At 49.8% G+C, this 27,446-nt stretch overlaps 1 protein-coding gene across 2 annotated transcripts in view; it reads right to left on the bottom strand.

Moving 5' to 3' along the window:
* RIMS4 (regulating synaptic membrane exocytosis 4) overlaps positions 1 to 27,446 on the bottom strand; it is a gene marked incomplete at both ends in the record, with an annotated part of 62,332 nt that continues 34,886 nt past the window's right edge. The window contains 5 exons of one of the 2 annotated variants that reach the window (XM_079720189.1): positions 1 to 219; positions 4,766 to 4,905; positions 5,512 to 5,613; positions 5,909 to 6,021; positions 20,872 to 21,010. In XM_079720189.1, the coding sequence (XP_079576315.1) occupies positions 1 to 219; positions 4,766 to 4,905; positions 5,512 to 5,613; positions 5,909 to 6,021; positions 20,872 to 21,010 (713 nt within the window). Of the gene's footprint in view, positions 220 to 4,765; positions 4,906 to 5,511; positions 5,614 to 5,908; positions 6,022 to 20,871; positions 21,014 to 27,446 lie in introns of both variants that reach the window. The other variant, XM_079720188.1, reaches the window with a different exon arrangement.

Raw genomic sequence — 27,446 nt, forward strand, 5'->3', positions numbered from 1 at the left:
CTAAGATCGCTCGCCGCAGGGCCCCACGGTGCTCTCAAGGGACAGCTGGGATGCCTGCCGGAGCAGGGGGCCCGTAGCTGGGTCCACCATGGAGGAGGTGGGGAAGAGCTTGTACCAGCCCACGGCCAGGGTGGTCAAGTCCAGCTCCTCCAGCAGTACGCGGGCCACACCCATGAACTGCTTCCGCTCCATCCGCCCGTAGTTCCCCCACACGATCACCTGCGGGGCAAGAGACACAGTGGTTCAAATCCTGCCAGTGCTGCTCACGGGCCCAGAACCAGAACCTGGGGTCACCCCACGCCCCATTCGTCTCCGAGTCCAGGGAATTCTACTGCCTAAAATGGCTAGAGTCCCACCACATTCTCCTGGCTCCAGTGCCACCATTATTGGTCCCTGGATGACTGGCTTCCTGCCTCTGGTCCTGCCATTTCTTTCCATCCTCCACACGCCCCATCTCTGAGCCCAAGCCTTGAGGGCTGACCCTATATTATGAGTGTCCTACCTGCCACCTCAGCCCCCAAAAGGCCCTCTGCTTCCAGATCCTTGGAAACAAAGTTTTAAAAAGTGGCTAGTAGGACAGCTCCATGTAAATCAATGAAATTAGAACACTCTCTCACACCACAAACAAAAATAAACTCAAAATGGTTTAAAGACCTAAATGTAAGACATGACACCACAAAACTCCTAGAAAAGAACTTAGGTAAAACATTCTCTGACATAAATTGTAGCGATATTTTCTTAGATCAGTCTCTCAAGGCAAGAGAAATAAAAGCAAAAATAAACAAATGGGACCTAATCAAACATAAAAGCTTTTGTACAGCAAAGGAAACCATCAAAAAAAACCAAAAAGGCAATCTACAAAAATCTAGAAAATACTTGCAAATGACATGACTGAGAAGGGGTTAATATCCAAAATACATAAACAGCTCATACAACTCAATATTGAAAAAAACAACCCAATCAAAAAATGGGCAGAAGACCCAAATAGACTATTTTTTTTTTCCAAAGAAGACATACAGGGGCTTCCCTGGTGGCGCAGTGGTTGAGAGTCCGCCTGCTGATGCAGGGGACGCGGGTTCGTGCCCCAGTCCGGGAAGATCCCACATGCTGCGGAGTGGCTGGGCCCGTGAGCCATGGCCGCTGAGCCTGCGCTTCCGGAGCCTGTGCTCCGCAACAGGAGAGGCCACAACAGTGAGAGGCCCGCGTACCGCAAAAAAAAAACAAAAAACAAAAAAAAAAACAAAGAAGACATACAGATGGCCAATAGGCACATGAAAATATGCTCATCCCTAATTATTGGAAAAATTCAAAACTACAATGAGCTATTACCTTACACTGGTCAGAATGGCTATCATCAAAAAGTCTACAAATAATAAATGCGGGCTTCCCTGGTGGCGCAGTGGTTAAGAATCCGACTGCCAATGCAGGGGACACGGGTTTGAGCCCTGGTCCGGGAAGATCCCACATGCCGCGGAGCAACTAAGCCCATGAGCCACAACTACTGAGCCTGTGCTCTAGAGCCTGTGAGCCACAACTACTGAAGCCTGCGCGCCTAGAGCCCGTGCTCTGCAACAAGAGAAGCCACCGCAATGAGGAGCCCGTGCACCGCAACGAAGAGTAGCCCCCACTCGCCGCAACCAGAGAGAAGCCCGCGCGCAGCAACGAAGACCCAATGCAGCCAAAAATAATTTAAAAAATAAATTTTATATATATATATAAATAATAATAAATGCGAGAGAGGGTGTGGAGAAAAGGGAACCCTCCTACACTGTTGGTGGGAATGTAAATTGGTGCAGCCACTATGGAGAACAGTACGGAGGTTCCTTAAAAAACTAAAAATAGAGCTACCATACGATCTAGCAATCCCACTCTTGGGTGTATATATCCAGAAAAGATGAAAACTCTAATCTGAAAAGACACATGCACCCCCAATGTTCATAGAAGCTCTATTTACGATGGTCAAGACATGGAAACAACCCAAGTGCCGATCAACAGACAATTGGCTAAAGAAGATGTGGTGTACACACACACACACACACACACACACACACACACACACACACACAATGGAATGTTACTCAGCCATAAAAAAGAATGAAATATTGCCATTTGCAGCAACATGGATGGACCTAGAGAATATTATACTTAGTGAAGTGAATCAAAGATGAATACTATGATATCACTTATATGGGGAATCTAAAATATGACACAAATGAACTTATCTACAAAACAGAAATGGACTCACAGACACAGAAAACAAATTTATGGTTACCAAAGGGGAGATGGAGGGAGGGAGGGATAAATTAGGAGTGTGGGATTAACAGATACAAACTACTATATATAAAATAGATAAGCAACAAGAATACTCAATATCATATCATAACCTATAGTAGAATATAATCTGAAAAAAATAACTGAATCACTTTGCTATACACTTGAAATTAACACAATATTGTAAGTCAACTCTACTTCAATTTAAAAAAAAGTGGCTGCTACGTGTATAGTGTACATGGTAGTCTCCTTCCTTTTTTCCAACAGATTCTTTTCTGCAGTGCCTTCCTCATTTCTTGGTCAACCTCCTCTCTTAGGGTGGCCAGATGGATGGTCTGTGGCTACAGGACCCTCATTTGCTCTCCGGCACCTCAGGTTCTAACTCTGACCCTCTCCAAAGGTGGGCTGGCTTATCACGCATAGAGCCTGTTGTCTTAATGCACATGCTTTAGGGTCAGACATGTGCAGGTTCTAATCCCAGTGCTGGCTGGGTGGTTTTGGGCAAAGTTGTTTGTTTAGCCTCACAGAGTCTCAGAGTTCTTGTTTGTAAATGGAATCACCCGCACTCAGCTTACCTGGCAAGTGAGGATCACAGGAGATAATGGATGTGAAAGCTCGCTGTAAGCTGTAAGACGTTCTTCAAGCATGCAGGGTAATATGCAAACAACATGGGCCACTGCTATTGGTTACTGCATGTCAGGAACCGTTCTAAGGCTAAACCAGCCTTAGATTCAACCTTCCCAACAACCCTACAAAAAAGGATTCCAATTTCACAGCTGTTTAAACTGGGGCTCAGGGAGGTTAAATCATTTGCCCGAGGTCACTCAACTAATAAGTCTTCAACACCCCTTAGGCAGCTGATCAGAAGCTCATGTCTGCTGTGTGGATGGGTCTGTTTTCACTGGTGTTATGGGCTGAACTGTGTTCCCTCAAATTCATGTTGAAGCCCTAACCCCATAATGTGACTGTATTTGGAGACTGGTCCTTTAAGAAGGTGATTACATTAAAATGAGGCCGTTAGGGTGGTTGTGGTTTTAACTGGTGTTGTTATAAGAACAGGAGATTAGGACACACAGCTAGACACCAGGAATGTCTGTATGTAGAAAAAAGACCATGTGAGCACACAGCAAGAAGGTGGCCGTCTGCAGCCCAAGGAGGCCTCAGGAAACATAACCTGTGACACCTTGATCTCGGACTTCTGGCCTCCAGAGCTGTAAGAAATACATTTCTGTTGTTTAAGCCCCCCAGTCTATGGTACTTTGTTATGACAGCCTTAGCAGACTAATACAACTGGCATTCCTCAATTGCAGTGGGTCTGTCCTGCCCTGACATTAGTCAGAAGGCTCAGTAGCAAGGACCCCATGTCAGATTTCTGTTTCCTCACTCCCTCCGCATCCCAGATAGGGATGTGCTCTGGAGCTTCTCCAAAGATGCTCAGGCCAAAATGCACAAACCTCTGTCCAGTGGACCAGATGTGGGCCCCAGATGGTCTTCTGGTTGTTTTAAGTTGTCTCTGAATGTCTTTAGACCAGAAGGGTTTTTCCAAACTTTTTTGACCAGTGTATACAGCAAGACAGACATTTATATCATCACCCAGTAAACACATGGGATTCATAATTGAAGCAAGTGCTCCACCAAATAAGACTTATCTTACTAAGACTTACCTTTCCTAGTCCTACCTCCTATTTCTTTCCTATTTCCTATTCCATTCCACTAAAAAAAAAATACTTGTTGAGACCCACTAAATTGATTTCACAACTCACTGATGGGTCGCAACCCACAAGTTCAAAGACTATGCCCTAGACAGGACCTAGGCTTCCCAGTGTGGCAAAAGTCCCACTGTCTTGGCGACTTGTAACACCTTGGCCCTACCCTTATTTGCTCTGCCTGCCCAGGTTAGGAGCAAGAAATTGAGGTATAAGCTAGAGGTGTCCAAATAGCAGCTCTGAGAAAGCAGGCATATGGCTCCTGCAGGCATCCAACCCAGGCCTTGCCGACCCCATGATGGGCAGCTATTTCTAGCTCCAGGATCCTCCTAAAAGCCACGGAGCCAAAGACCTCTCTGGATCCTCCAAAGGCTCTCAGTCTATTGCCATTGTGCTCCATGCCAAGCCCCTGGCCTCCAGAGGTTGTTGTTGTTGTTGTTGTTGTTGGTGGTGGTGGTGGTGGTGGTGATGGTGATGATGATGATGATGATGATGATAACAGCAGCCACTTGTAGAGCCAACCTTGCAAATACTCTTCTCGCACAAAGCACACATTCCACTCTCACAGTACCATTATCAGTGGGCACTATTAGTATCCGCATTTTACAGATGAAGCAGCTGAGGCTCAGAAAGGAACTTGTTCAAAGTCGCACAGCAAGTTGTGGCGCTCAGATTAACCACTGTGCTCTACTTCCTCCAGGTGAGGCCCTGCAGGGAGCCCCCCACCCCCAAGAAGTGCCTCCTTCTCCCTCTGATACTGCACCCCGCCCCACCCCCGAGCCCCTCACCTGCAGGACTTTGCCCTGGGGACTCTCGGGAAACAGCAGCACCTGGTTATACAGCGGGTCCAGCGACTTGCGAGCGACTTTGGTCTTCTTCTTGGCAATGCAGATGCCGTTCTCTAGCAGGTAGGCTTTGATGTAGGCCGCTGGGGACAGAGGCCAGCAGGATGAGTTCTAGCCTGAGCCCCAAATGGTGGGCGAAGGGCGCAGCAGAGGGACCCGCTGCTGGGGATCAGAGTCCCCCCAGGGGGTCTGCAGAAGAGGCAACAGGGGCGGGTGGGGGTAGGTGGTGGGGTGCAGCCAGGGTTAGCTGGGGCCTACTCGGCCCCCTTGGGTGGTCCTGCCTGCCTCCCCCTTCCTTTGCTCACCCTTTCCCTCTCTCCGTCCCTGGCTTGCTCACCCTTCCCGGGCTTATATATTCATGGTTGATCCATTCACTCAGATGTTTGCTGAGCACCCACGGTATTCCATGAGCCCTACCAGGCGCTAGGGTAGAATCATAAACAGGAAAGACAGTCCCTGGCCCACAGGAGCTCAGTCCAGTCGGGAAAGCTGACAAGGTCAACGGACAATTTCAACTGGGTCTCCAGAAAAAATCCTCAATCACCAGTTACACAAGGGTCACTCGCTTTGGGACTGAGGGATCCCCCAGAGCTGGACCCAATTTTCTCTCTTCTAGACCCAGACAGCACTCAGGACATCCCCCCGGCCTCCACCCCACCACCTTGCAGACGGGAGGGCAGCCTCCACACCTGGCAGTGTCTTGGAGCCTGGCTTGGCCGTCAGTCCCCGAGCCTGGATGATGTCCACTTCGAGCTGACCGTTCCGCTCCTGCAAGCCGATCTCCACATCCCCTGCAGCAGGCCACAAGAGCTGAGACTGGGAAGTGGCTTAGGAGCTCCATCAGGGACTCAGCTCCTCCTCTCCGCTGAGGGATGAGATCCCTTCCCCCTGCTCCCAGCCCCAAACAAGACCAGAACAACTCCCACACCAAGCGCCCGGGCTCTGCGGAGAGCCTGGCAGGTGTGAGCTGGGCTCCAGGCTGGGTGCTCAGCAGATGGAGTCAAGGCAGAGGGGAAGGAGGCAGGGACACGGGGCTTCTGGTGGGGACCACCCCCCAACATTTGCAACAGGTCTTGGGACACTCACCCATCGGCGTGGTGGCCAGGGTCTGGCGGCCCACAAACTGTGCTGGTCCCATGCTGCCCAGGAAGTCACTGAACTGGGCGTCTGATGCCAGGCAAACTCCCCCATAGTTAAGGCTGCAGGAAGAAAGAATGAGACAAAAGCAGACGTTCCCAGGGGCCGACTGAGGACTCCGATGACTCAGGCAATCAGCTCCAGAATGGCCCTCATTCCACAGCGATTCTGTCCACATCCATCACCCAGCCTCAGGCAGACTGCTCTCCTATCTCTGCCTCCTTTCTACTTTAATGGCCCTAAAATCTCAGCTCGGACTCCAAAATTCCAGGGCTTAGTTTCTGTGTCCTGTACCGTTCCCTGTCCTACCTCTCCTCGCCGAGCCTCAGGTTCCCGCTCCATGAAATGGGTATGGTGACACCCGCCTCTCGGGGTGGCTGTAGGACTCACGGGAGATGATGTTTGTCAATGCCTGGCTCTATGGGTGAGAGCTGCGATACTCAAAGTGTGGTCCAGACACCAGCAGCATCACCCGGGAGCTAATTAGAAAGGGAACTGAGGCCCACTCCACTCCCCAGCTGCTGAATCAGCAACTGGCTTTTAACACAAGCCCCAGAAGACGTGTTTGCACTGGACAGTTTGAGATGCACGTGCCAGTGGCTCAGCCTGCAAGGTTCGCACTTGCTCTTGCCATAGAGCTGCCCAATGTCCACTCGCCTTCCTTTGGGAACAAGACCTCAAATCTCCTTTGGGGAGCCCCTTCCCCCAGGGCATTGATTCCCATGGTGTAGAGCAGACCTGGTTCCAGAGGCTGGCGTAGGCTCAGCCTAGCCAATCAAGCCGCTCCTTCCTTAGCCAGTGACTGGCTCAGAGTTGGGCGTGTGGCCCAATGCAGCTCACAAGAATCTGCCGGGGAAGATATCTTCGAACTGTAGGAAGTGAGAAGCTCTCTCTTCCCATCAGATTTGAACCTGAGACAGAAAACTGGAGCCTCTGGCAGCTCTCTTGCTGCCGTCTGGAGCCCATGAAGGAAGACATCACACAGGTGGCACTGCGTGACCTCCTGGATCAAACTCTGCCTGAAGCAAGAGATACTTTGTTGTTGTTGTTGTTGTTACGTAAGTCAACAACAACAATTATTATTATTTTGCTGAAACCAATTTTAGTTTTTTCTTTCCCATCTCCTAGGTCTGGTGTATTTAATGAGATCACGCACTAAGTACCATGCCTGATGTGCCCCTATTACCTGTAGGAGCAAAGCATTCTCATAGGAACCTTGACACAAACAAAGGAGGTCGGTTTTGTTTTGTTTTGTTTTGACTTTATCAGCATTATTCAGATGAGGAAGCAGGTTCAGGCCAACCTAAAGCCAGAACTCACAGGGCAGACTCAGCACTTGGACACAACACTTCTAAGGCCAACCTCAGGTGACTTTCCACCTGGGCATGTTCCAAGAGTAACAGCTAACTTTTTTTTTTTTTTTTTGACTTTTTTTTTTTATTAGTTTCTGCTTTATAACAAAGTGAATCAGTCATACATATACATCTGTTCCCACATCCCTTCCCTCATGCATCTCCATAAGCATGTACTGTGAGCTGGGTTTCACAGCAGCAGCCAGGGGCTTTTTGAACAGGAAGGGGAGCCTGCCTTGGGCCTCAAGGGCATTGTACACTTTGCTCCCCAGCCTGAGAGCAGCTGCCACCCTGCCCCCAGCTCCCTTCTCAGGGAACCTGCTGGGCTCTCGGCCTCTGGGGTCTCTGGTTCCACTCCGAGGGTGCCCCCTTCTGCTTCCAAACCACTCTGTTAGTCTACCTTTGCCCCAGTTCTTCAGAGAGAACAATTCACTCATGGTCTTCTCTGCCTGTACCCAGCTCTTCACACCCTAGACATGATCCTTGGTGCTTGAACCGCAGCTGCCTGCCTTTACACCTCCTTGCTAATTCACAAAACCTCACAGTTGGCAAAGGATATACCTGCTGGCTCTGCAAACAGTTACAGGAAGGTGTCCTCCAAGCCAGCAGACTCCCTATTTCATAGATTGGAAGACTGAGGCCAGGAGTGAGAAAGACACCTGTCCGAGGGCTATAGCATGGCAGTGTCTGCTACTATACGAGGCCACGGCCCAATTCATGTCACCCAAGACTATGTGACCTTTATGTATAAAATTCCAAGCAAGCTGGGGGAAGAAACAAGACTACGTGCACAAACAACTTACCATTCTGCTGAGCAAACATATTGCCCCCCAAAGAAACAACTAAAACAGACTACTGTCTTCTTATGAGGCACAACCAGTCCTCCACCCGCCCACCTCGGGTTGTGGGAGCCCAGAGGTCATGAGAAGAGAGGAATCACTGCTGGCTGCAGGGGCCCAGAATAGACCAGGAGAGGAGAATTTGAACTGGGGGCCAAAGGATACACAGGGTCCAGCAACAAGGGGAGAGGAAGGAAGGTCACCTCCCACATACTATCTTCTCTCTGTTCTGACCAGAGTCACCAGCAGAGGGTCCTGAGGTCCTCAGGATGGTGAAACCACAAGAGTAAAGGAGCCTAGTGAGGAGCAGGAGAGAGTAAGTACTTCTCTCTCGCCCAGGAGGGTGACTGAGACCAGGCAGGGGCAAGAGAGGCTAGTTCAGGACCTTGGAGAAGGTCTATGTTGCAGGTGTACACAATGTCCCAGAAGACAGGAAAGGACAGAGATCCAGGAAGGAAAGAGGGAAATCAACTGTTTTAAGCTTTTGGACATTGAGGAGAAAAGGACTGTATTTAGCCACGGATGACTTATAATAGTAAAAATGGAAACAACCTAAATATCTGACAGTAAAGGAATTATAAACACGTATTGGATTAAAAAAAAAAAAAAAAAGACGAGCATAAAGGAGCCTGGCTGGGTGCAATGACCAGAAACACCTGCACTGAAGTCTGCATGAGCAAAATACAAACGTCTGTATTAAGTCACTGTCATTAAGCCATAAGTCACTGATTGAAGAGGCTAGTTACAGCAACTGGTTTGACTAATGAATGCAGTGACCCTGTCCCCTGGCCAGAGCTGATGGACCCAGGGTCAGACAGCTGACCCAAGCTCAGTCAAGCAAAGACTCTCTCTGGGAAATAAAAGAGAAGCCCGGAGACCAACAGTCATGAGAACTGAGCCGTGTGAATGGCCTGTCCTCGAAAAGAGCCCCAAACTACTAGCCACCCAGTCCTGTCCACCCAGTTCTTTCCTCAAGCACGTGAGATGTCCCAGAATCATTCCAACAAATTCTGTTTTGACTTAAGTTATTGGCAGAGTCAATGAAAGGATAATAATTTGAGAGTTTAGCCTGAGTACTTTTTCAGTTTCATGACTTCCTACTACCTGCTGCCACCCTTTCCCCATTCAGGCAGGAGCCATGGTATCCTAGGTCTACTGCCTCAGAGAAGGGACGACCCTGTAGGATGCAGAGAACAAGACAGTCAGATTCTTAGCTTTTGAGCTGCAAATCTAAGCAGCAGCGGTCCTGGAAGGAGAGGTGCAAAACCTGGCTGTCCTGCCCCTGAGTAAACAAACCAACCCCAAAGCCCCAGCCTGGGAGAGCAGAGGGAGTCAGGCAGGGAGGGAAGAGAACTGAGGAAGGTCTGGGTCCCCAGGCTGGGCCGGCAGTGCTAAGGGATGATGGGAAACTCCACAGAGGTTTGGGGACTCTGAAAGCAGAGGGGACTCGTGCCCATGCTTCTTATTGGGTGGAGGTGAGAAAATGGCGCGATGCTTTGCAGAAATGTTGTCTAGTGTCTTGTCAAATGACTCTGGAGCATCTCTGAGGCTCTGTGTGTCCCTCCACGCCCTGAAGAGGGGCACATGTTCCCACTGCACCTGAGAGAGGGCCAAACTAAGATACGGCAGAGTAGTATTGGAACCCAGGCAGTCAAGCTTCCGAACCTATTATCTCTACAATTATGCAACGGTGTTATAGAGAAAGTACGGAAAAAATAACTTAATTACCCGGGGACAGAAATGGATACCCGCTATGCTTGCAAACCCAAAGAACCTGAATTAACAGCACGAAAGCTAAGACCTAGACTCGCTCACAGCTGGTGACCTGGCCTTTCCTCCACACCCGTTTGTTTTCCACCCCAGCCTCCTGAGGGTCCAGAATCCATTCTCTTAGGAGGGTCTGGGCTCTAAAAGCTCAAGAAATGGCGGTACCTCGTGGGATCTAAGGCACTGAAGGGGCCCAGCCCCCCAAGGCAGAGCAAGACCTTCTGCAGCCTGAAACTGAAAGGTTCCTCCAACATCGTCATTGTCTGCCCCTCAGTTCCTGGTGGGATTCTGAGCAGACAATGGGGAACTGGCAGGCCTGGTGACCAGCGGTGATTGTTTATAATATCTGGGTGGCGGCCTGATTTCCCCATCCCAGGGTGCCTCGCTGGCTGCCAAGGAACCAGGCTGACTCCCCAGAAACCCTGCACGGGTCGTCCCATCCTCTATGGGGCTGGAGGGAGGAAGAATAAAATGGAGGTAGGTCCCTGCTGGCCAGGGGACCAACTGCATCAGAGACCCCGCTCCACCTCGGGGACTCCCCTGGAGAAGGACGGAAGGCAGAGGATACAAAGTCAGAGGTGATCCTACTCCTCGCTGGTCAAGTGCCTGCTGTGTGACCTCTGGTCAGCTGCTGGTGGCTCTGCACTTGAATTTTCTTACCTGCAAACGAGCCCACACCTACCCTAGAGACAGAGTGCAGCCCTTCCACTGGTGGATGCCTGTGCTGTACCAGTTTTAAATGTTTTGAAAATCTCTGCTTATAGGATCCATTCCCAAAGGGGTAGGAAGAGTGTGCTGAATTAGTAAATGCCACAAACTTGTTGCTACTTAGACCATGCCTTATTCAGTAGGAACTCAATAGGTGTTTACTGCCAAACCCTTGGGCTGGCCCCAAACTGGGAAAATATACTGGTTGAGACTGAACTCGGCATAATACAGACCTTGGGTTCCAGGGCTGTGCAACCTGAGGTAAGTTTGGTAATCTCTCTGAGCTGCATGTATAAAATGGAAATAAATTATAGTCACCTGGCTGAGCTGTTGGGGAGAGTCAACAGGATGACGCAGGCAAGGTGCTTGGCAAAGGGCGTAGCACACAGCATCTGCTGAATGAGTAAAGGACTGAGATGCCGTGGCCAGCGGGTTCCTGCTGCCTGGCCCGGGAGTCTCTTCTCCCTCTCTGTGGTGTTTTCATGGCACTTCCAATTCCAGACCTATTAGGAAGTGCAGCATCTGGATGCCTGAGACAAAGAGCCCAGGTCATCTGGGGCGGGGTGGGGAGCAGGGTGGCCACAGCAGCTGATTCTTCCAAGGGACACATGCCACCAGGCGGAGGCAGAGACCTGAAACAGGATTAAAACCTCTGTTCTGCTGGCCTTTTATTTTGTGTTATTGGTGAAATGAGATTTCCTGCCTTTCAAATCCTGTTAGTGTTGTTTGTGGAGCTGAAACCCATTTGTCTTTTATTATTAACCTTTGAGCTCAGTTTGGCCTCTGGTTTTCCCGTGTTCTCAATGGTTAAAGAAATAATTGGGTTATTCGGGGGTTTGACTTCTACTCTCTTCTCCAGATGGATCGCCTGTCTCAACTCATCAGAAATTAAAAGGCGGCCCAGCCCTCGTGGTGAGTATGGGTTATGTGGTTCTGAAAGGTTCACGGGCTCTCTGTCCATCCATTCACCACCCGCCCCTACATGTCCATCGTCCATCCATCCACCCTCCCACAGACTCGCTGAGCCTGCAATACAGTCGGTTCTGCTGTAACGCAAAACATACATTCCTAAAATCCACAGTGCAGTGCAAAGTCCTGCAGTCAAACACAGAGCTGAACACAGGGGAAAATATGGCTAGGGGCACAACACCCAAAAAGTGTATCAAAAAAAAAAAAGGACAGGGACATAATAAAAATGGTAGCACCGTCTTTACCTGTAAAATGGTTAAGAAACGCATAGATACTACAATAAATATGGTGCTTTACCTTGAAGACAGCCTGACGCTTGCTTTTGGAAATGAGTGTCAGCAGGTCTGCAGTGTGAGTTACTGCAGTGTGGTGACGGAGGGCTGTCTGAAACGGATGGGTGGGAAGCTGTAACACCAGGTGTGTGGGGGGCGGGGAGGAGGAAGCGAGGAGTATGTTTTGTGCATTCCTACATGGGTGCAGTTTCCCGAGTTCACCTCGTGTTTCACGTGGATGAAATCACACCTGAGCAAAGGCGAAATTTATATTATGCTCAGATTATTCCACAATACTTCAATCGTGTTGGAACAAATTTGCGTTTTCAAAACAAGCACTGCAGCAGAATTGACCGTATGCCAGGATACACAGCATCACACAGTCCTGACTCCAGCTTCTCAAGTATTCAAGACATTCCCAAACCTACCCCTCCCCCCACCCCGGGCCACGAGAGCGTAGCTCCTAGGCGTGAAGCCAGGGATTTGATTTATTTTTTATTGATCAAAAGCTTGCCATGAGGGCTTCCCTGGTGGCGCAGTGGTTGAGAGTCCGCCTGCCGATGCAGGGGACACGGGTTCGTGCCCCGGTCCGGGAAGATCCCACATGCCGCGGAGCGGCTGGGCCCGTGGGCCATGGCCGCTGAGCCTGCGCGTCCGGAGCCTGTGCTCCGCAATGGGAGAGGCCACAACAGTGAGAGGCCCGCGTACCGCAAAAAAATAAAAAAACCTTGCCATGAGCCAAGCACTGATAGTACTAAGTTATCCATATTAACTCATTTAAACCTCATTTAACAATGCTGTGCAAGCTAGGTACGTATTATTAATACCCACTTTCCAGAAGGGGAAACCAAGGCACAGAAAAGTTAAGTAACCCGACCAAGATGATGCTGCTGGTAAGCGGCAGACCTGGGATTTGAACCTGGGAGTCTGGTTCCGGGGTTCATCTACTCTACCTCTCTGCTACACTGTCTCTGTGTCCCGAGGGGACCTTAGCCTTGCCCAGGGCAGAGCACAGGGATTTGCAGTCCACGCTTTGGGGTCAGGCAGGCCTGGATTTGAATCCTGATTTCCCCCACTCACTGGATGTAGAGACACAGTCTTCACCACTCAGAGCCTGGGTTTCCTTTTCGGTGAAATAGGAATGAACAGTGGTAGGGCCACCCTGGGTGCTGCTGTAAGTATTAAATGAGATGAACGCCTTAGAACAGAATTTGGTGCAGTCAAGTGCTCAACAAATACTGGTGCTTTTAAAACAGAAGCAAACAAATCCCCATCTCCTAGCCCATGACCACATCTCTCCTGCTTGTCCTTCAGGCACGATGACTGCTAAGTAGCAGAGGTGGGAAAGGGGAAAGGGGTTCTGACCACCCACCCATCCTCCTGGGCCTTCAGTGATGACTGAAACAGCCCTGACAGGAAGCCACCCTGAGGCCGGGTGCAGTGGCCCTGCCATCGGCTCACACTCTGCTCTCCAAAGCTGTGGGCACCGTGACCCAGACACCCGGGGAGCAGGATGCTGATGACCCAGACACCACAGGACAACAAGGGGCAGAGAGGGAAGGAGGAGGAGGGGCACCAGCAGCCAGCCTGGAGAGCTTCGGGTTTATGCGGAGGATGCTGAGACCCTGGGTCTGTGATGAAGGAGGCTGGGGAGGGGCGGGAAGGAGAGGCAAGTGTGTGCATGTACTTCTGCACGTAGTCTCCACCTATCACTCATCCAGATTTGTGGGGCATCTCCTGTGGGCCAGGCCCTGTGCTGAGCAGGCACCAAACTCAGTGTCTAGTAGGACAGACAAGACACACATGTGAGAAGTAAGGCAGACTGCTGGGTGCTGTGGTGGGGGAAGAACAGGCTGTGGAAGCTGCTGATGCAGCCAGAGGAATGGCAGACCTGTGCCGTTCCACTTCCCCTGCCCACTCCCAGGACAGACATTGCCAATCAACCTCAACACTCCCGCCAGGCCCGGACCGCACTTCAGAATCCTTCTCAACACAGCACTCCAGGGAGCCACTATCAATTAGCTGAAGTTGGCACATGAGATATAGCTTATGTTCTTAGCTGAGATCTGGAGGAAGAATGAGTGAGAGGGCAAAGAGGGAGCTGGGGTAGGAAAGGGAGTGCCAGGTAGAGGGAGCAATGTGTGCAAAGATCTGGAGGTGAGACGGAGGGAAGTGTAAGAGGTTCAGTGGTGGAGCAGGGGGCACACAGCTGCGGACGGGGGGAAGCTGGCAGAATCCAGAGGAAATAGGTGCTGAGTGACAGACTGTGCAGTTTAGACCAAAAAGGAGACTTGCAGGTATCCAGGCAAGAGTGATGAGTGGCCTCACGGCTCGGGAAGGGGAGGGGAGGGGAGTGGATGGAGTCAAAGACAGTTAGGAGTGAAATGGTAGAGCCCAAGCATGGACTGGATACGGAGTGCGAGAGAGCAGGAGGTGTCTGGGAGAGGCGTCTGGTTCGGGCAGCTGGGAGATGGTGGCGCTGTGCACTCAGAAAGCACAGCAGGCGCTGCTGCTGTCCCCTACATGCCCTGACCCTCACCATGTCAGTGCTCAGTGACTTCTAACTGTTGGCACCCTCATTCCTCTGGCTATGTTTCTCTGGCCCCTAAGAAATTTCTCTGGTCTCCAGAGCCCTCGCTGCCACAGGAAGGGCAGGAGAGTTAAACGTGAACATCCATCAACCAGTAACCGATGAGAGTGGGAGTATAAATACTCCAGCTCCCTGGCCTCCCAGGAAATGACTCTCAGGCACCTGTTCCACACTGACTCCTAGAGTCCCCATCACGATTAAGCTCCGGATGCCCACAGTGGCAGCTGGCTTCTCAACACACGTTACTGGATGCCTCCCCTGCCCTATCTCTCTTATGGGCCCCTCCACCATGGTTTTCCAGAATCACCTTCCAAGTAAACTGCTTGCACTCAAATCCATGTCTTGGGTCTGGTTCTGGGGAACCCAAACTGAAGCAGATGGTCACCTGGGAGTATCTCAGGATTGATGAGGGGTCTGGGGAGGTACTGTTCTCATGGTCCTTTCTCAGGGGGCTTGAATCCTTGCCCTTTATCTAGGGGAGACGGGCCTGCTTGGGGCCGGGGTGGGAGTGGGAGCTTGGATGGTTGCCCAACCCATAACTGTTCCCTTCCACCCTTAACATACAGAACCAAATTTTCAATCAGGCAGAAAGGGGCGCTGAAGAGAAAACCCTTCCCCAGTCCCAGGGGATAAATCAGGATTGGTCCACCACACTGAGGCCTGCGGAGGGAAAAGACAGACTCATTGAGCCACCAAACCATCCTGGAAGCATCCACCTCCAGAAATCTTGACAGACGCAGCCATTAAAGGAGGGAAAGAGTTGAGTAGAATGGGTAAGGGCAGACTCCAAATGCTAGATTTGAATCCCCCAAATTGAAGTCACTTACTGGCTGTGTGACCTTGGGCAAATTAATTAACCTCTTTTGGCTTTCATTTCCTCACCTGTAACATGAGGATATTAACAGTTCCAGGGTTATCAGGTTACTGGGAGAATTAAATGAGTCAATACGTGTGAAAACACTTACCACAATGCCCGCACGTCGTAGCAAGTACTCTGTATAGTGTTAGCTCTAGAACATTACTACCGTTAAGCCAGAGCTTCTCAACCTTAACCCACAAACCATCTGGGGATCTTGTTAGAAGCCTGAGATGAAGCCAAAGCAATCTTGAAAAAAAAAAAAAAACAGTTGGAGGAATCAGACTCCCTGACCTCAGACTATACTACAAAGCTACAATAATCAAGACTATATGGTACTGGCACAAAAACAGAAATATAGATCAATGGAACAGGATAGAAAGCCCAGAGGTAAACCCACGCACCTGTGGTCAACTAATTTAGGACAAAGGAGGCATGGATATACAATGGAGAAAAGACAGTCTCTTCAATAAGTGATGGTGGGAAAACTGGACAGCTACATGTAAAAGAATGAAATTAGAACACTCCCTAACACCATACACAAAAATAAACTCAAAATGGATTAGAGACCTAAATGTAAGACTGGACACTATAAAACTCTTAGAGGAAAACATAGGAAAAACACTCTTTGACATAAATCACAGCAAGATCTTTTATGACCCACCTCCTAGAGTAATGGAAATAAAAACAAAAATAAACAAATGGGGCCTAATGAAACTTAAAAGCCTTTGCACAGCAAAGGAAACTACAAACAAGACAAAAAGACAACCCTCAGAATGGGAGAAAACATTTGCAAACGAATCAACGGACAAAGGATCAATCTCCAAAATATATAAACAGCTCATGCAGCTCAATATCAAAAAAACAAACAACCCAATCAAAAAATGGGCAGAAGACCTAAATAAACATTTCTCCAAAGAAGACATACAGATGGCCAAGAGGCACATGAAAAGATGCTCAACATCACTCATTATTAGAGAAATGCAAATCAAAACTACAATGAGGTATCACCTCACACCAGTCAGAATGGGCATCATCAGAAAATCTACAAACAACAAATGCTGGAGAGGGTGTGGAGAAAAGGGAACCCTCTCGCACTGTTGGTGGGAATGTAAACTGATACAACCACTATGGAGAACAGTATGGAGGTTCCTTAAAAAACTAAAAACAGAATTACCATGTGACCCAGCAATCCCACTACTGGGCATATACCCAGAGAAAACCGTAATTCAAAAAGACACATTTACCCCAATGTTCACTGCAGCACTATTTACAATAGCAAGGTCATGGAAGCAACCTAAATGCCCATCGAAAGACAAATGGATAATGAAGATGTGGTACATGTATACAATGCAATATTACTCAGCCATAAAAAGGAACAAAATTGGGTCATTTGTAGCGACATGGATGGACCTAGAGACTGTCATACAGAGTGAAGTAAGACAGAAAGAGAAAAATAAATATTGTATATTAAGGCATATATGTGGAATCAAGAAAAATAGTAGATGAACCGGTTTGCAAGGCAGAAATAGAGACACAGATGTAGGGAACAAACGTATGGACACCAAGAGGGGAAAGTGGGTGGGGGATGAATTGGGAGATTGGATTGATATATATATATATACTAATATGTATAAAATAGGTAACTAGTAAGAATCTGCTGTACAGCACAGGGAACTCCACTTCGCTGTATAGTAGAAACTAACACAACACTGTAAAACAACTATACCCCAATTAAAAAAAAAATCTTTTGAAACTTGTTTAAAAATAAATAAATAAAAATACTACCTTACTAAATAGAAAAAAAAAGAAACCTGAGATGATGCATTTCTTTTTATTCTTTTTTTTGGCCATGCCACATGGCATGCAGAATCTTAGTTCCCCGACCAGGGATCAAACCTGTGCCCCCTGCAGTGGAAGGGTGGATTCTTAACCACTGGACTGCCAGGGAAGTCCCAAGAGATGCTGCATTTCTAACAAGCTCCCGGGGGATGCTGCTGGGCTGTGGACCACACTTTGAATAGCAAGGGCTAAAGCCATTGTAACTGGTATCGGGTAGCCTGGAGCCCAAGCACTGTCAATGGCAGAATGGCCCAACTCTTGTGGGGAGCCCTTGTTTCCCAGCCCTGAGATCTGGCTGCATGCAGAATTTCCAAAGTTCTCTGTGCCTGCCCTCTGCATCTCTCACCACACTGCTAGTTGCGTGGTCAGTGGAAGGCAGGGTCTCTAAGATGCCCGGCCCAATTGTCTGGCACACTGTAGGTACTAAATGAAAATCCACTGTAGGTGCTAAGTGAAAACCCCTGTGCCCACTTGCAAGAATAAACACACCCGGCAGCACCAGGGGCTGCAGGCTGGCAGGGGCTCCTCAAACATGCCGGCTCCGTATAAGCCTCAGCTGGGCTGGCAGGAGCCCAGGGGGAGGACGGTTACACCCCTTCCTGTTTCAGAGCCTGGCATCTGGGTCCTGCCAGTGCCCAAAATACCTCCAGAACAAAGAGGAGGCTGACCACAGCTCAATGTCCCCACCTGTCCCTTCGACTTCCCTTCCTCACCCAGGTGTTGGAGGAAGGGGGTAGCACCTGGTTGGGCTCCACCAAGACTCAGCCCCTCTTGCGAGGGCAAGACTCTCCCCTCTCCTGGACAAATCACCCTCCAAACCACCTGATCCTTCCTCAACTGTCTCAAGACACCCACCGCAAACCTTTTAATAACCATAATCATCACAGCCAGCATTTATCCCGTGCTTATCCTGTGCTAAGCACATTCTAGACACAATTACAATGGAGGTGGCTCACTCTATCTACTAGGATGCAACTGGACACAAGGAGCAAAATACTCAGCTTACAGTGGCTGAATCAACAAACAACAATAACAATAGCTAATAATAATAATGCTTGCTATGTGCCAGCCACTGTTCTAAATGTTTTACATATATTAACACATTGAATCCTCACAACAACTCTATTAGTGGTCTGTATTATTATGGACCCCTTTCTATAGATGAAGAAACTGGGACCAGAGAGGTAAAGTAACTTCCGTAAGGCTACACAGCTCTTAAGAAGCAGAAGTGAGGCTAAAACCAGGGTTGTCCGACTCCAGAGTCCTGGCTTTGAACACATCTGTAATACAGCATACTCTCTGGTCCCTTAAATCACATGACAGCAAATGACAAGAGGCACCTCCTAAGCACCTGTCATGTGCAGGCATCATCTCACTTCTTCTTCACGACACCCTCCTATGCTGCTCCCCTAGGACAGGTCATGTGGTCTCTCCGAGCCTTCAGCTCCTCTTCTGTAAAATGGGAATATGGGTTTGACCCCCTGCTGTTGTCCATTGCACCATGTTGCCGCCCCCGTGACCTGGTCTTCTGACCTGTCTGCAAGGCCAACAGACGAGACGTTTATCCACCTCCCTAAAGCTTAGAGGAATACAGACATGCCCAAGGCCATTCAGGGGGTCAGTGGCCAAGCCAGGACTAGTACCCAGATCTCCTGACCCCCTGAAACTCAGCAGGGACCCACTGCTACCCAGATGCCTAGAATATCCTCCTCCAAGTTTTGCTGCCTTACCAAGTTTCTTAGGTTAAAGAAAACATTTGTTCCCTTCTTCTTCGTCCTCCTCCTCTCCCTCTCCCTCCCGCCTGTCCTCCTTCTCTTCTCGCCCTCCGGAAAGTCTCCCTAGGAGGTGGGTGGACCGGCAGCATCTGCCAAGGCAAGACCATTCAGAGACCTGAGATGCCCAGTTTAGGACGGGCTGAGGGAGAAAAGGCTTTCAGGCGGCAGAGCCCCTAGCTGCGAGGCAGGGCCAGAAACAGGACGGGAGCAGAAGGTGGCAGCTGAGCCCCAGCCCCACCTCCCAGTGGCCTGGCTGGGTGTCTGGCCTTGGACAAGCCACTCAGCCAGGACTGTCCAATGGAACTTCCTATGATGACGGAAATGGTCGACGTCTGCACAGTCCGATACAGTTGGTGCTGGACACATGCTGCTACTGAGCACTTGAAATATGACGAATGCAACAGAGGAAAATAATATTTAATTTTAATTCATTTACATTTAAATAGCCACATTCGTCCAGGGTCTATCATACTGGACAGCAGGGCACTTAACTTTTCCAAGCCCCAGTCTCCTCTTGTGCTTGACAAGGATGGTGATAACCCTGTCCTCCTTGGCCAAGGACAGCTGAGACAATGAAGCGATGGGGTGCTGTGGTACAAGCCCCGGCTGAGAGTCGGGACTCCTGGGTTCCAGACCTATTAACGTGCTGTGTGATCCAGGCCAAGCCCCACAACCTCTCTGAGTGCCCTGGTCATCTGTACAATGAAGAAGTCACTTTGGATCAAAGTTTCCTTGCCAGGGATGGGGCTTAGGAGAATGTAGGAACCCGCTACAGTTACACGAAGTGTGTCTGTATGACTGTGCATGTAAGAATGAGTGCCTGTGGGCGCTTCCCTGGTGGCCCAGTGGTTGAGAATCTGCCTTCCTATGCGGGAGACGCAGGTCTGATCACTGGTCAGGGAACTAAGATCCCACATGCCTCAGGGCAACTAAACCCGCGCACCACAACTACCGAGCCCGAGCACCTCAACTAGAGAGTCCACATGCCGCAAACTACAGAGCTCACATGCAGCAGCAAAAGGTCCCGTATGCTGCAACGAAGATCCGCGTGCCACAACTAAGACCCGATGCAGCCAAAAAATAAGTAAATGAAATTTTAAAAATTAAAAAAAAAGTGAGTGTTTGTTTGTGTTCGGGTGCATATGTGTATATTTATCAGGGGAAAGCAGGCTCAAAGCTTTCCCAAAATTCTCAGAGGGGTCCATGATTGTTCCAACAATGAGAGCCCCAGTCTAGATTGGTCTTCTCCCAGGGGGCCTTTTAAAAATGGAATTCCCAGGCTCCACTGTCAAGGAGTGTGATTCAGCAGCTTGGACTTGGGGCCCTGAGATCTGTATTTGTAGCAAGTTCCCAGCGATTCTGATGTACAGCTGGGGGAGAGAAACACAGGCAAGGAGCCAGTTGGACCTAATGTTTTATGACTTGATGTGTGTGAAACTCCTCATCAAGCAGTAGTACATATTTTTAAAAACCAATTGGGATTTAAGGAACTAAGAGAGTAAAGAGGAAATAACAACGATCGTAACAAAACCTCTTCCAACCCCCTTCATTTACTGACACTGCTTTGCCAGCCACTGTGCCATGTGCTTTATAAATATTAACCCATTTAATCCTCATAACACCCCCTATGAGGTTGGTAGTACTGTCCCCATTTTACAGGCGAGGAAACTGAGGCACAGACAGGTGACTTGCCCAGGATCACACAGCCAGTGAGCAGTGGAGCCAGGACTGAGATCTAGACAGTTGGGTACCAGAGTCCATGCTCCATCACACTCCCTCAGAGCATCCTTGCTTCATCACTTCCTTCTGAGGATGAGGATGACCCAGGAGCCCTGAGTTAGCAGCCCTCCCAGCCTGAGGCTGACCCAGGGATCCTGGAGGGCTCTGCTCTGCCCCTCCCGCCCCATCCCACGCCCAAGACAACTGCGGGCCCCACACTCACTTGCCCTCAGAGCCGTAGCTGTTCATGCTGTCCTCGATGGACTCGTGGCTGGCCTGGCGCAGCGTCCTGCTGGGCATCTCCACCGCCAGGCCCGTCTCCGTGCTCCTCTGGATGGCCCCCTTCAACCTCCGGCTGTCCCCTTCTGGGCAGAGTGGCCAAGAGAGATGGGGGGAGAGACATGGGGTGGCAGGGGACAGAGAGACCAGTCCTCTGGTTAGTGTTTCAAAGGCTGGTGGCGGCCCAGCTTCGGCCTCTACCATCCCCATCCCCAGTCCATCAACCTCCTCCCACCACCGGCCTCACCTGCACCCACCCTCCCTGGGACAACTCTGCCCTTTACACCCACCCAACAAACAGAAATCACATGAGTTCTCTTAGCTGGCAGATTCATTTACATGTACTTTTTTTTAACTTGAAGTATAATTGATTTAAAATACTGTGTTAGTTTCAGGTGTACAGCAAAGTGATTCAGTTTTTTTTTTTCCAGATTATATTCCACTATAGGTTGTTACAAGATACTGAATATAATTCCCTGTGCTCTACAGTAAATCTTTGTTGCTAATCTATTTTATGTACTGGAGCTTGTATCTATCTGTTAATCCTATCCTCCTAATTTGTCCCTCCTTCCCTCCCTCTCCAATTTGGTAACCATAAGTCTATGTCTGTGAATCTGTTTCTGTTTTGTATGTAGATTCATTTGTATTATTTCTAGATTCCACATATAAGTGATATCATGTAGTATTTGTCTTTCTGTCTGACTTACTTAAGTATAATATTCTCTAGGTCCATCCAACATGTACTGTTTCCTGAATTCACTTCTTCCCTGCAGTCTTCTCCAAATGATTTCCCTCCTCTTCAGCTACTATTTACCAAGCACCTACTATGTGTCATATTCTCTGTCAAGTGCTTTTCATGGATTTAGACCAGGGTTTCTCCACCTCAGCACAATTGGCAATGTGGATGCATTATTGCTTAGCTGTCAGGCACTGTCCTGTGCACTGTAGAAGGTCCAACAGTATCCCTGGCCTCTACCCACTAGATGCTAGTAGCACCCTCCCTCCAGTTCAGTCATGGCAGTCAAAAATGTCTCGAGACACTGCCAAATATCCTCTAGGGGGGAGGCAAAAATCACCCCTGATTGAGGACCACCGATTTAGACCACTGGCACCCTGCCCAGGTTTAAATCCTGGATCTCTTTCTACTGGCTGTGAGACCTTGGGCAAATCACTAGTCTCCCTGTGCCTCCATTTCCTCGACTGTAAAATGGGAGAGCAGGGTTATTATGAGGACGACGGCCCTCTGCCCTTCTATTCCCTCCCTCTGATCATCCTCTCCCGTCAGCAGCTCACACCTTCGCTTCCACTCTGTGATCAAATGTTATCTTATCCAAGCTCTCCCTGATCATCTCCTGGCCCCTCCCACCCCCGGCCCTTCTCCACCCAGCGCCCTGCTTTGGCTTTCTTCCTGACACTTACCACCCCTGACATGTTCTGCACCACTGGTCTATTGACTAGCTTCCTCCACGCAGAAGGTAAACTCCGTGAGGACAATGCATTTCACCGTGTAGCATGTTGAAGCCCCAGGGCTGAGAACACAGTCCAGCCATTGTAGGTGCTTAATTAATAACTGCTCGATGAATGGGTGTCTGCCCTGAGACTGGTCTTAATCCTCAGCCGCCCAGGAAGTGGCGGCTCCTGCTTCCCCAGCTTTCGCACCGAGCACGTGGGATTAAGGCACGAGAGTAAGGGACTGGCCTGCTCGTGGAGTCAGAAGGCGGGGCTGGGGACGCGGGGTGCCCTTTGACCCTGGGGTGGTCTCTTGGCTCTGTGCCCCACATCCTTGTGATCACGGCAAGCTTTCTGTCTCCCACCGCCCTGGAGGGGCTGTGGGTTTGCTAGAGGTGGAGGCCGATCTTTAGTGGGACCTTCCCTGTCTCCCCACAGAGTCCGGGATGAGCTGACAGACCCCAGGGCCTTCACCAGTGCTCACTGACTGACCCATCAGGGGACAGCAGTGCCACCCAAACCCCGCGATCCTGCTCAGCAAGAGGATGGGGGGCTGGGTCTGTGTGCCAGGAAACAGGGCGAGGCCAGGACGCCTCCTACTGGTCTTCTCCTGGCTTCCCTCCTCCCAACTCAACGATGGTGTCCCCTTCCTCCCTGACTTGCCGGCAGACAGACAGACACGTGCACACACAGGCAGAGATACAGGTGCGCTGTGTGTGCTTCTCAGAGTGTGTGCCCACATGTTTCTCTCCTACATATATCTGCGTAATTCAGACACAGATGTCCACATACTCAGAAAATCACACACACACACACACACACACACATACACAGGAAAATGTGAAAAGACACAGTATGTTAATGTATGTCTAAGTGTCTAAATTTGTGTGTTGCCATGGGTCTCCACACAGCTGTCATTCTGTGTTTCTGAGGCTAAATGGGCATGTGTGTCTGGGCATGTGCCAGTCACATGCAGACACGTGGCCGTAAGAAGTGTACACCAACCCACTCAAGAAAGCACATAGAGAAACCGACACAGCGTGCGTGTATGTGTGTGTATATGTGTGTGTGTCACCCTGGGTTATTTCTGAACTCATGGGGGAATGTGTGTCTCTGTGTCTGTTTCCCGTCATTCCACACTTTGTTCTTTCCCTAATTTGTATCTGAAGTCCCCCTCCCAACATTGCTGTTTCTCTGTGTATAGCAGGGTCAGAGGCACAGCAAGTCTCAGAAACACACACATGCTCACTCAGAAACACAGACTCACAGGCACAGAGAGACATCCCTCCAACACACACACACACACACACACACACACACACACACACACACAAGCACAGTCACCTCCAAGGACAACCCCCTCCTTACAGTGGGGATACAGACCCACAACCCAGTTACCCTGTAGGCAGGCTGCAGATACCTTGCCTGGGACCTTCACTTCCCCACTGAGCCCTGTTCTGGAGCCCCACACTGGCTCATCCTCACTCAGCAAGGTCTGACACATTTCTCCAGGAAGAGGGAGGGCCAAAGCATGACAAACAACTCAGTCCCTAAGGGGACTGGGCGGGGGGAGGTTTGGAGAAGTATGGTTCACGTCTGTGTAGCACTCGACAGCCCCAAAGCATTTCACATCCAGTACCCGCCGTGGGCCTCAGAACAGCCCTAGCTCAGCACGCAGGTGAGCCTGGCTTTGCAATCAGGTGGCCCAGGCAGAGTCCCAGCTCTGCAGCCAGTAGCTGTGGGACCTCGGGCAAGTCAGGCGGCACCGTGACATGCCACCTTCCCCACCTCGAGAGTCCCCAGTCTGGGGACCACCGTTGTACCCAACCATACCACACAGTGCCACCACCTAACCTTGCCCATCCAACCCTTCCTTTTGTCATCTCTTGCTGACTCGGTCATGGTCCAATTCTTCATTTTGTCATCTCTTGCTGACTCAGTGATGTCCCCAGAGTGACTGTCCCAATGTTTTCCCACTCCCCACCTCATAATCCCATCCATCCTAACAAATGACCTTTCTCCCACTTAGCTGAAAAGATGTGTCTCTTGGACTTGCTCTTTCTTGCTTCCAAATTTCACCATCCTGAGACCTTTCCAGCTGCCCCTTGACCCTCCCTCCCTCTCTGAGAGGAAGGAGCGATCCTTGACCTGGCCCAGCCTGATCTGCCCTGTCCTCCCCATCCCACCTTCTCCCACCCTCACTGGGACCTCCTCCCACCATCTGTCCTCTCTGGGCCTTGAATCTACCGCCTCTCCATCTTCTGGCTCCTTCCACCCCTCCTGCAAGCCTGCACAAGGCTTCACTTCCTTCCCCACTCCCTTCAATAAACACACTCCTTCAGAGAACAGCCCTGGCACCATATGCCCAACCGCAGGACTGACTACACCAGTCTCCGATGGCGGCTCATGACCACGCACAAGGGCCTCATCTCAGCTTCCAACCCCAGAGTATGGCCCTTCTGCTTACTCAACAAGCATTTACTGAGTGCCTTCACGTCTGGTGGGGAGCCCTCCTGAGATGTTAAACACGCTCCCAAGTGCTGGTCTCCACTGACAATACACACGTGGATGGGAGACCCTGCTTCCGGTCCACAGGAGCCCAGAAATAGGTCCCGGTGTGACCCACCGCACTGGACAATGTTGATGCTCCGCCCACATCCCCACACATCTCCCTTCTTCCCACTTTTCATGAGGTCCCACCACACTGGCTTCTGAAAGCCACTACAAGCCAACTTTTTTGGGGTCTGTTTTTAGATCTTCCTTTGGGCTACTGAGCCCACTTTGTCCCCACACAGGCAGAGGCAGAAGTGCCTGGGAAATTGTGGCCCCCAAGCCCCTTAATCAAAGCCTAAATGGAACAAGAGAATGAATCCTCGGGTCCTTTGCCTCAGGTCAGAACAACTCTGGGGCATAACCCAGGCTCACAAGGAAGCCTGTAGGAGGGGCTGAAGCCACCCCCTGTGGGATCTGCCCGACAGTACATCCCTGCTAGTTTCCTGGGTGCCCAGCCTCCTCGGGGAGCACTTCCTTTGTACGTCACCTGCACACGAATCTCATCTCTGGGCCCTTTTGGGGAAACCTGACCTAAGACACCTGGCTTAGCTGGCATCCTAAGGAAGTCAAGGTTCAAAAAAAGTTGCACAGGTGGGCTCCAGCATCACAGTGAAAATACCATTCCTTCAAGAAGTGTGGTGATAAAAAGATCAGCTGCACAACAACGCAGGCATGGAAGGGGGCACCCTTTCCGAAGGGATAGTTAAGGATCAAACAAGAGGCTCCTTTGTCCGTGGTTATCCTAAGGCTCCATTGGAGAGGCCTGGAGTTTGAGTCCTGTAAACTTTGGGTACCAATTGTGAGACTGCCCTCAAGGCTGGCCACTGTGATGTACAAGTAAATGGAGTGTGGATGACCTACTTTTGGCTACCCACTCCCACTGGCTGTACCCTGTGGGTTCTAAGTCCCTCCTCTCTCAACCTGTGCTGAGAGAGAGAGAGAGAGAGAGAGGGTGTGTGTGTGTGTGTGTGTGTGTGTGTGTGTGTGTGTGTGTGTGTGTGTGTGTGTGTGTGTGTGTGTGTGTGTGTGTGTGTGTGTGTGTGTGTGTGTGTGTGTGTGTGTGTGTGTGTGTGTGTGTGTGTGTGTCAGGGGGTGGGTAGGCATCAGGCAAAAGGTGTGTGGACAACTGGTGTCCCACCAAAACACAGCAACAACTTGGGATACCAACACCAGTGTGTGCCAAGCACACACCTGATGGAGAGTACAGAAGAGGGAGCAAGAGTGGGGTGATCCCTGCCTCCATGGAGCTCACAGTTCAGAGGTGGAGGCAGACATTAAACAGATGACCACACTGATTAATCACAAGTGTGTTAAGGGCTTTGAGGAGTAAGTAAAAGATGTAATGACAGCACCCACTGGCGGCCCAGTGGGAGGGAGACTAATGTAGGCTATCGACTACTTCGTCCTTTGAATGACAGTCACTTCAGATCCCTCCCTTGGCCTCTGTGATAGTGAATTCTAGTAGATCCCCTCCCATCTCTGACCACTGCCACCATCCCTACACATTGAGCCCTCGCTCTCCACTCCTTCGGTTCTTCCTCTCTCTCTAGAGCCTTCCCATCGCTGATTTCATTCCCCTCCCACAACATGAGGACCACCCTAAGCAAAGGAATCCTACACCTCAATCTATAGCCCTTAACTCTGTCAAGACCAATACTTCCAGCTGCACTCTGGACGTCGCTACCTGGATGAGGAGCTGGCCAAAACTAAACCCATCCCACTCCCCCCAGTCAAATCCTCTTGACTTATGTTCCCACTCTGCCCAGCCACAGACTCAGAACCCCCGAGGACCTCTCTGACTTTTCCCCCTTTCTCATTAGATGCCAGGTCGTATAAAGTCTTTGCCCTTAACGTCTCTTATCTCTCTCCCTTTCTGTCCATTTTCACAGCCAACTACCCTAATTACCCCAAGTCTAAACTATTTTAATAGCCTCCTAACTGGTCTCCCTGCTTCCAACCCACCCACTCAGCAAGTCATTTACAGATTAACTATATTAAAATACCACTTCAGACCAAGATATTCCCTTCCTAGTAATTTATAAATTCACAAATAGTCAGAAAAGTACACCAAGCTATGCATGAAGAGGCTCCCCACAGCATCATTTACACCAATGAAATGCTGAAATTAACTGTCTGTCAATAGGAGATGGGTTTACTAAGTGACACATCCCCGTAATAAAATACTGTGCAAGTGTTAAAAAGAATCATCTAGACCTACAACTACAGTGACATAAAAGATGGCTTCAACATACTGTGAAGTTAAAAAAGCATGTTGCAGGACACCATGTAAAACATAAGACCATTTTTGTAAAGCTATAGATAATGTAGCTTTATCTTTCTCTTCATGCATAGACATAGAAAAATCTGGGAGGATATGACCTGAACCAGTAATGGGGAATAACTGTAGGGGGAAAGATTGCTAGAGGGTGTGTGTGGAAGATTATTTTTATAACTTTAATCTAAGTGTAAGATATATACAGAAATGTGCATAAACCTTTAGTGTACAGCTTGATGGAT

The sequence above is a fragment of the Hyperoodon ampullatus genome (assembly GCF_949752795.1).
Source record: "Hyperoodon ampullatus genome assembly, chromosome: 14".
Taxonomy (NCBI): Eukaryota; Metazoa; Chordata; class Mammalia; order Artiodactyla; family Ziphiidae; genus Hyperoodon; species Hyperoodon ampullatus.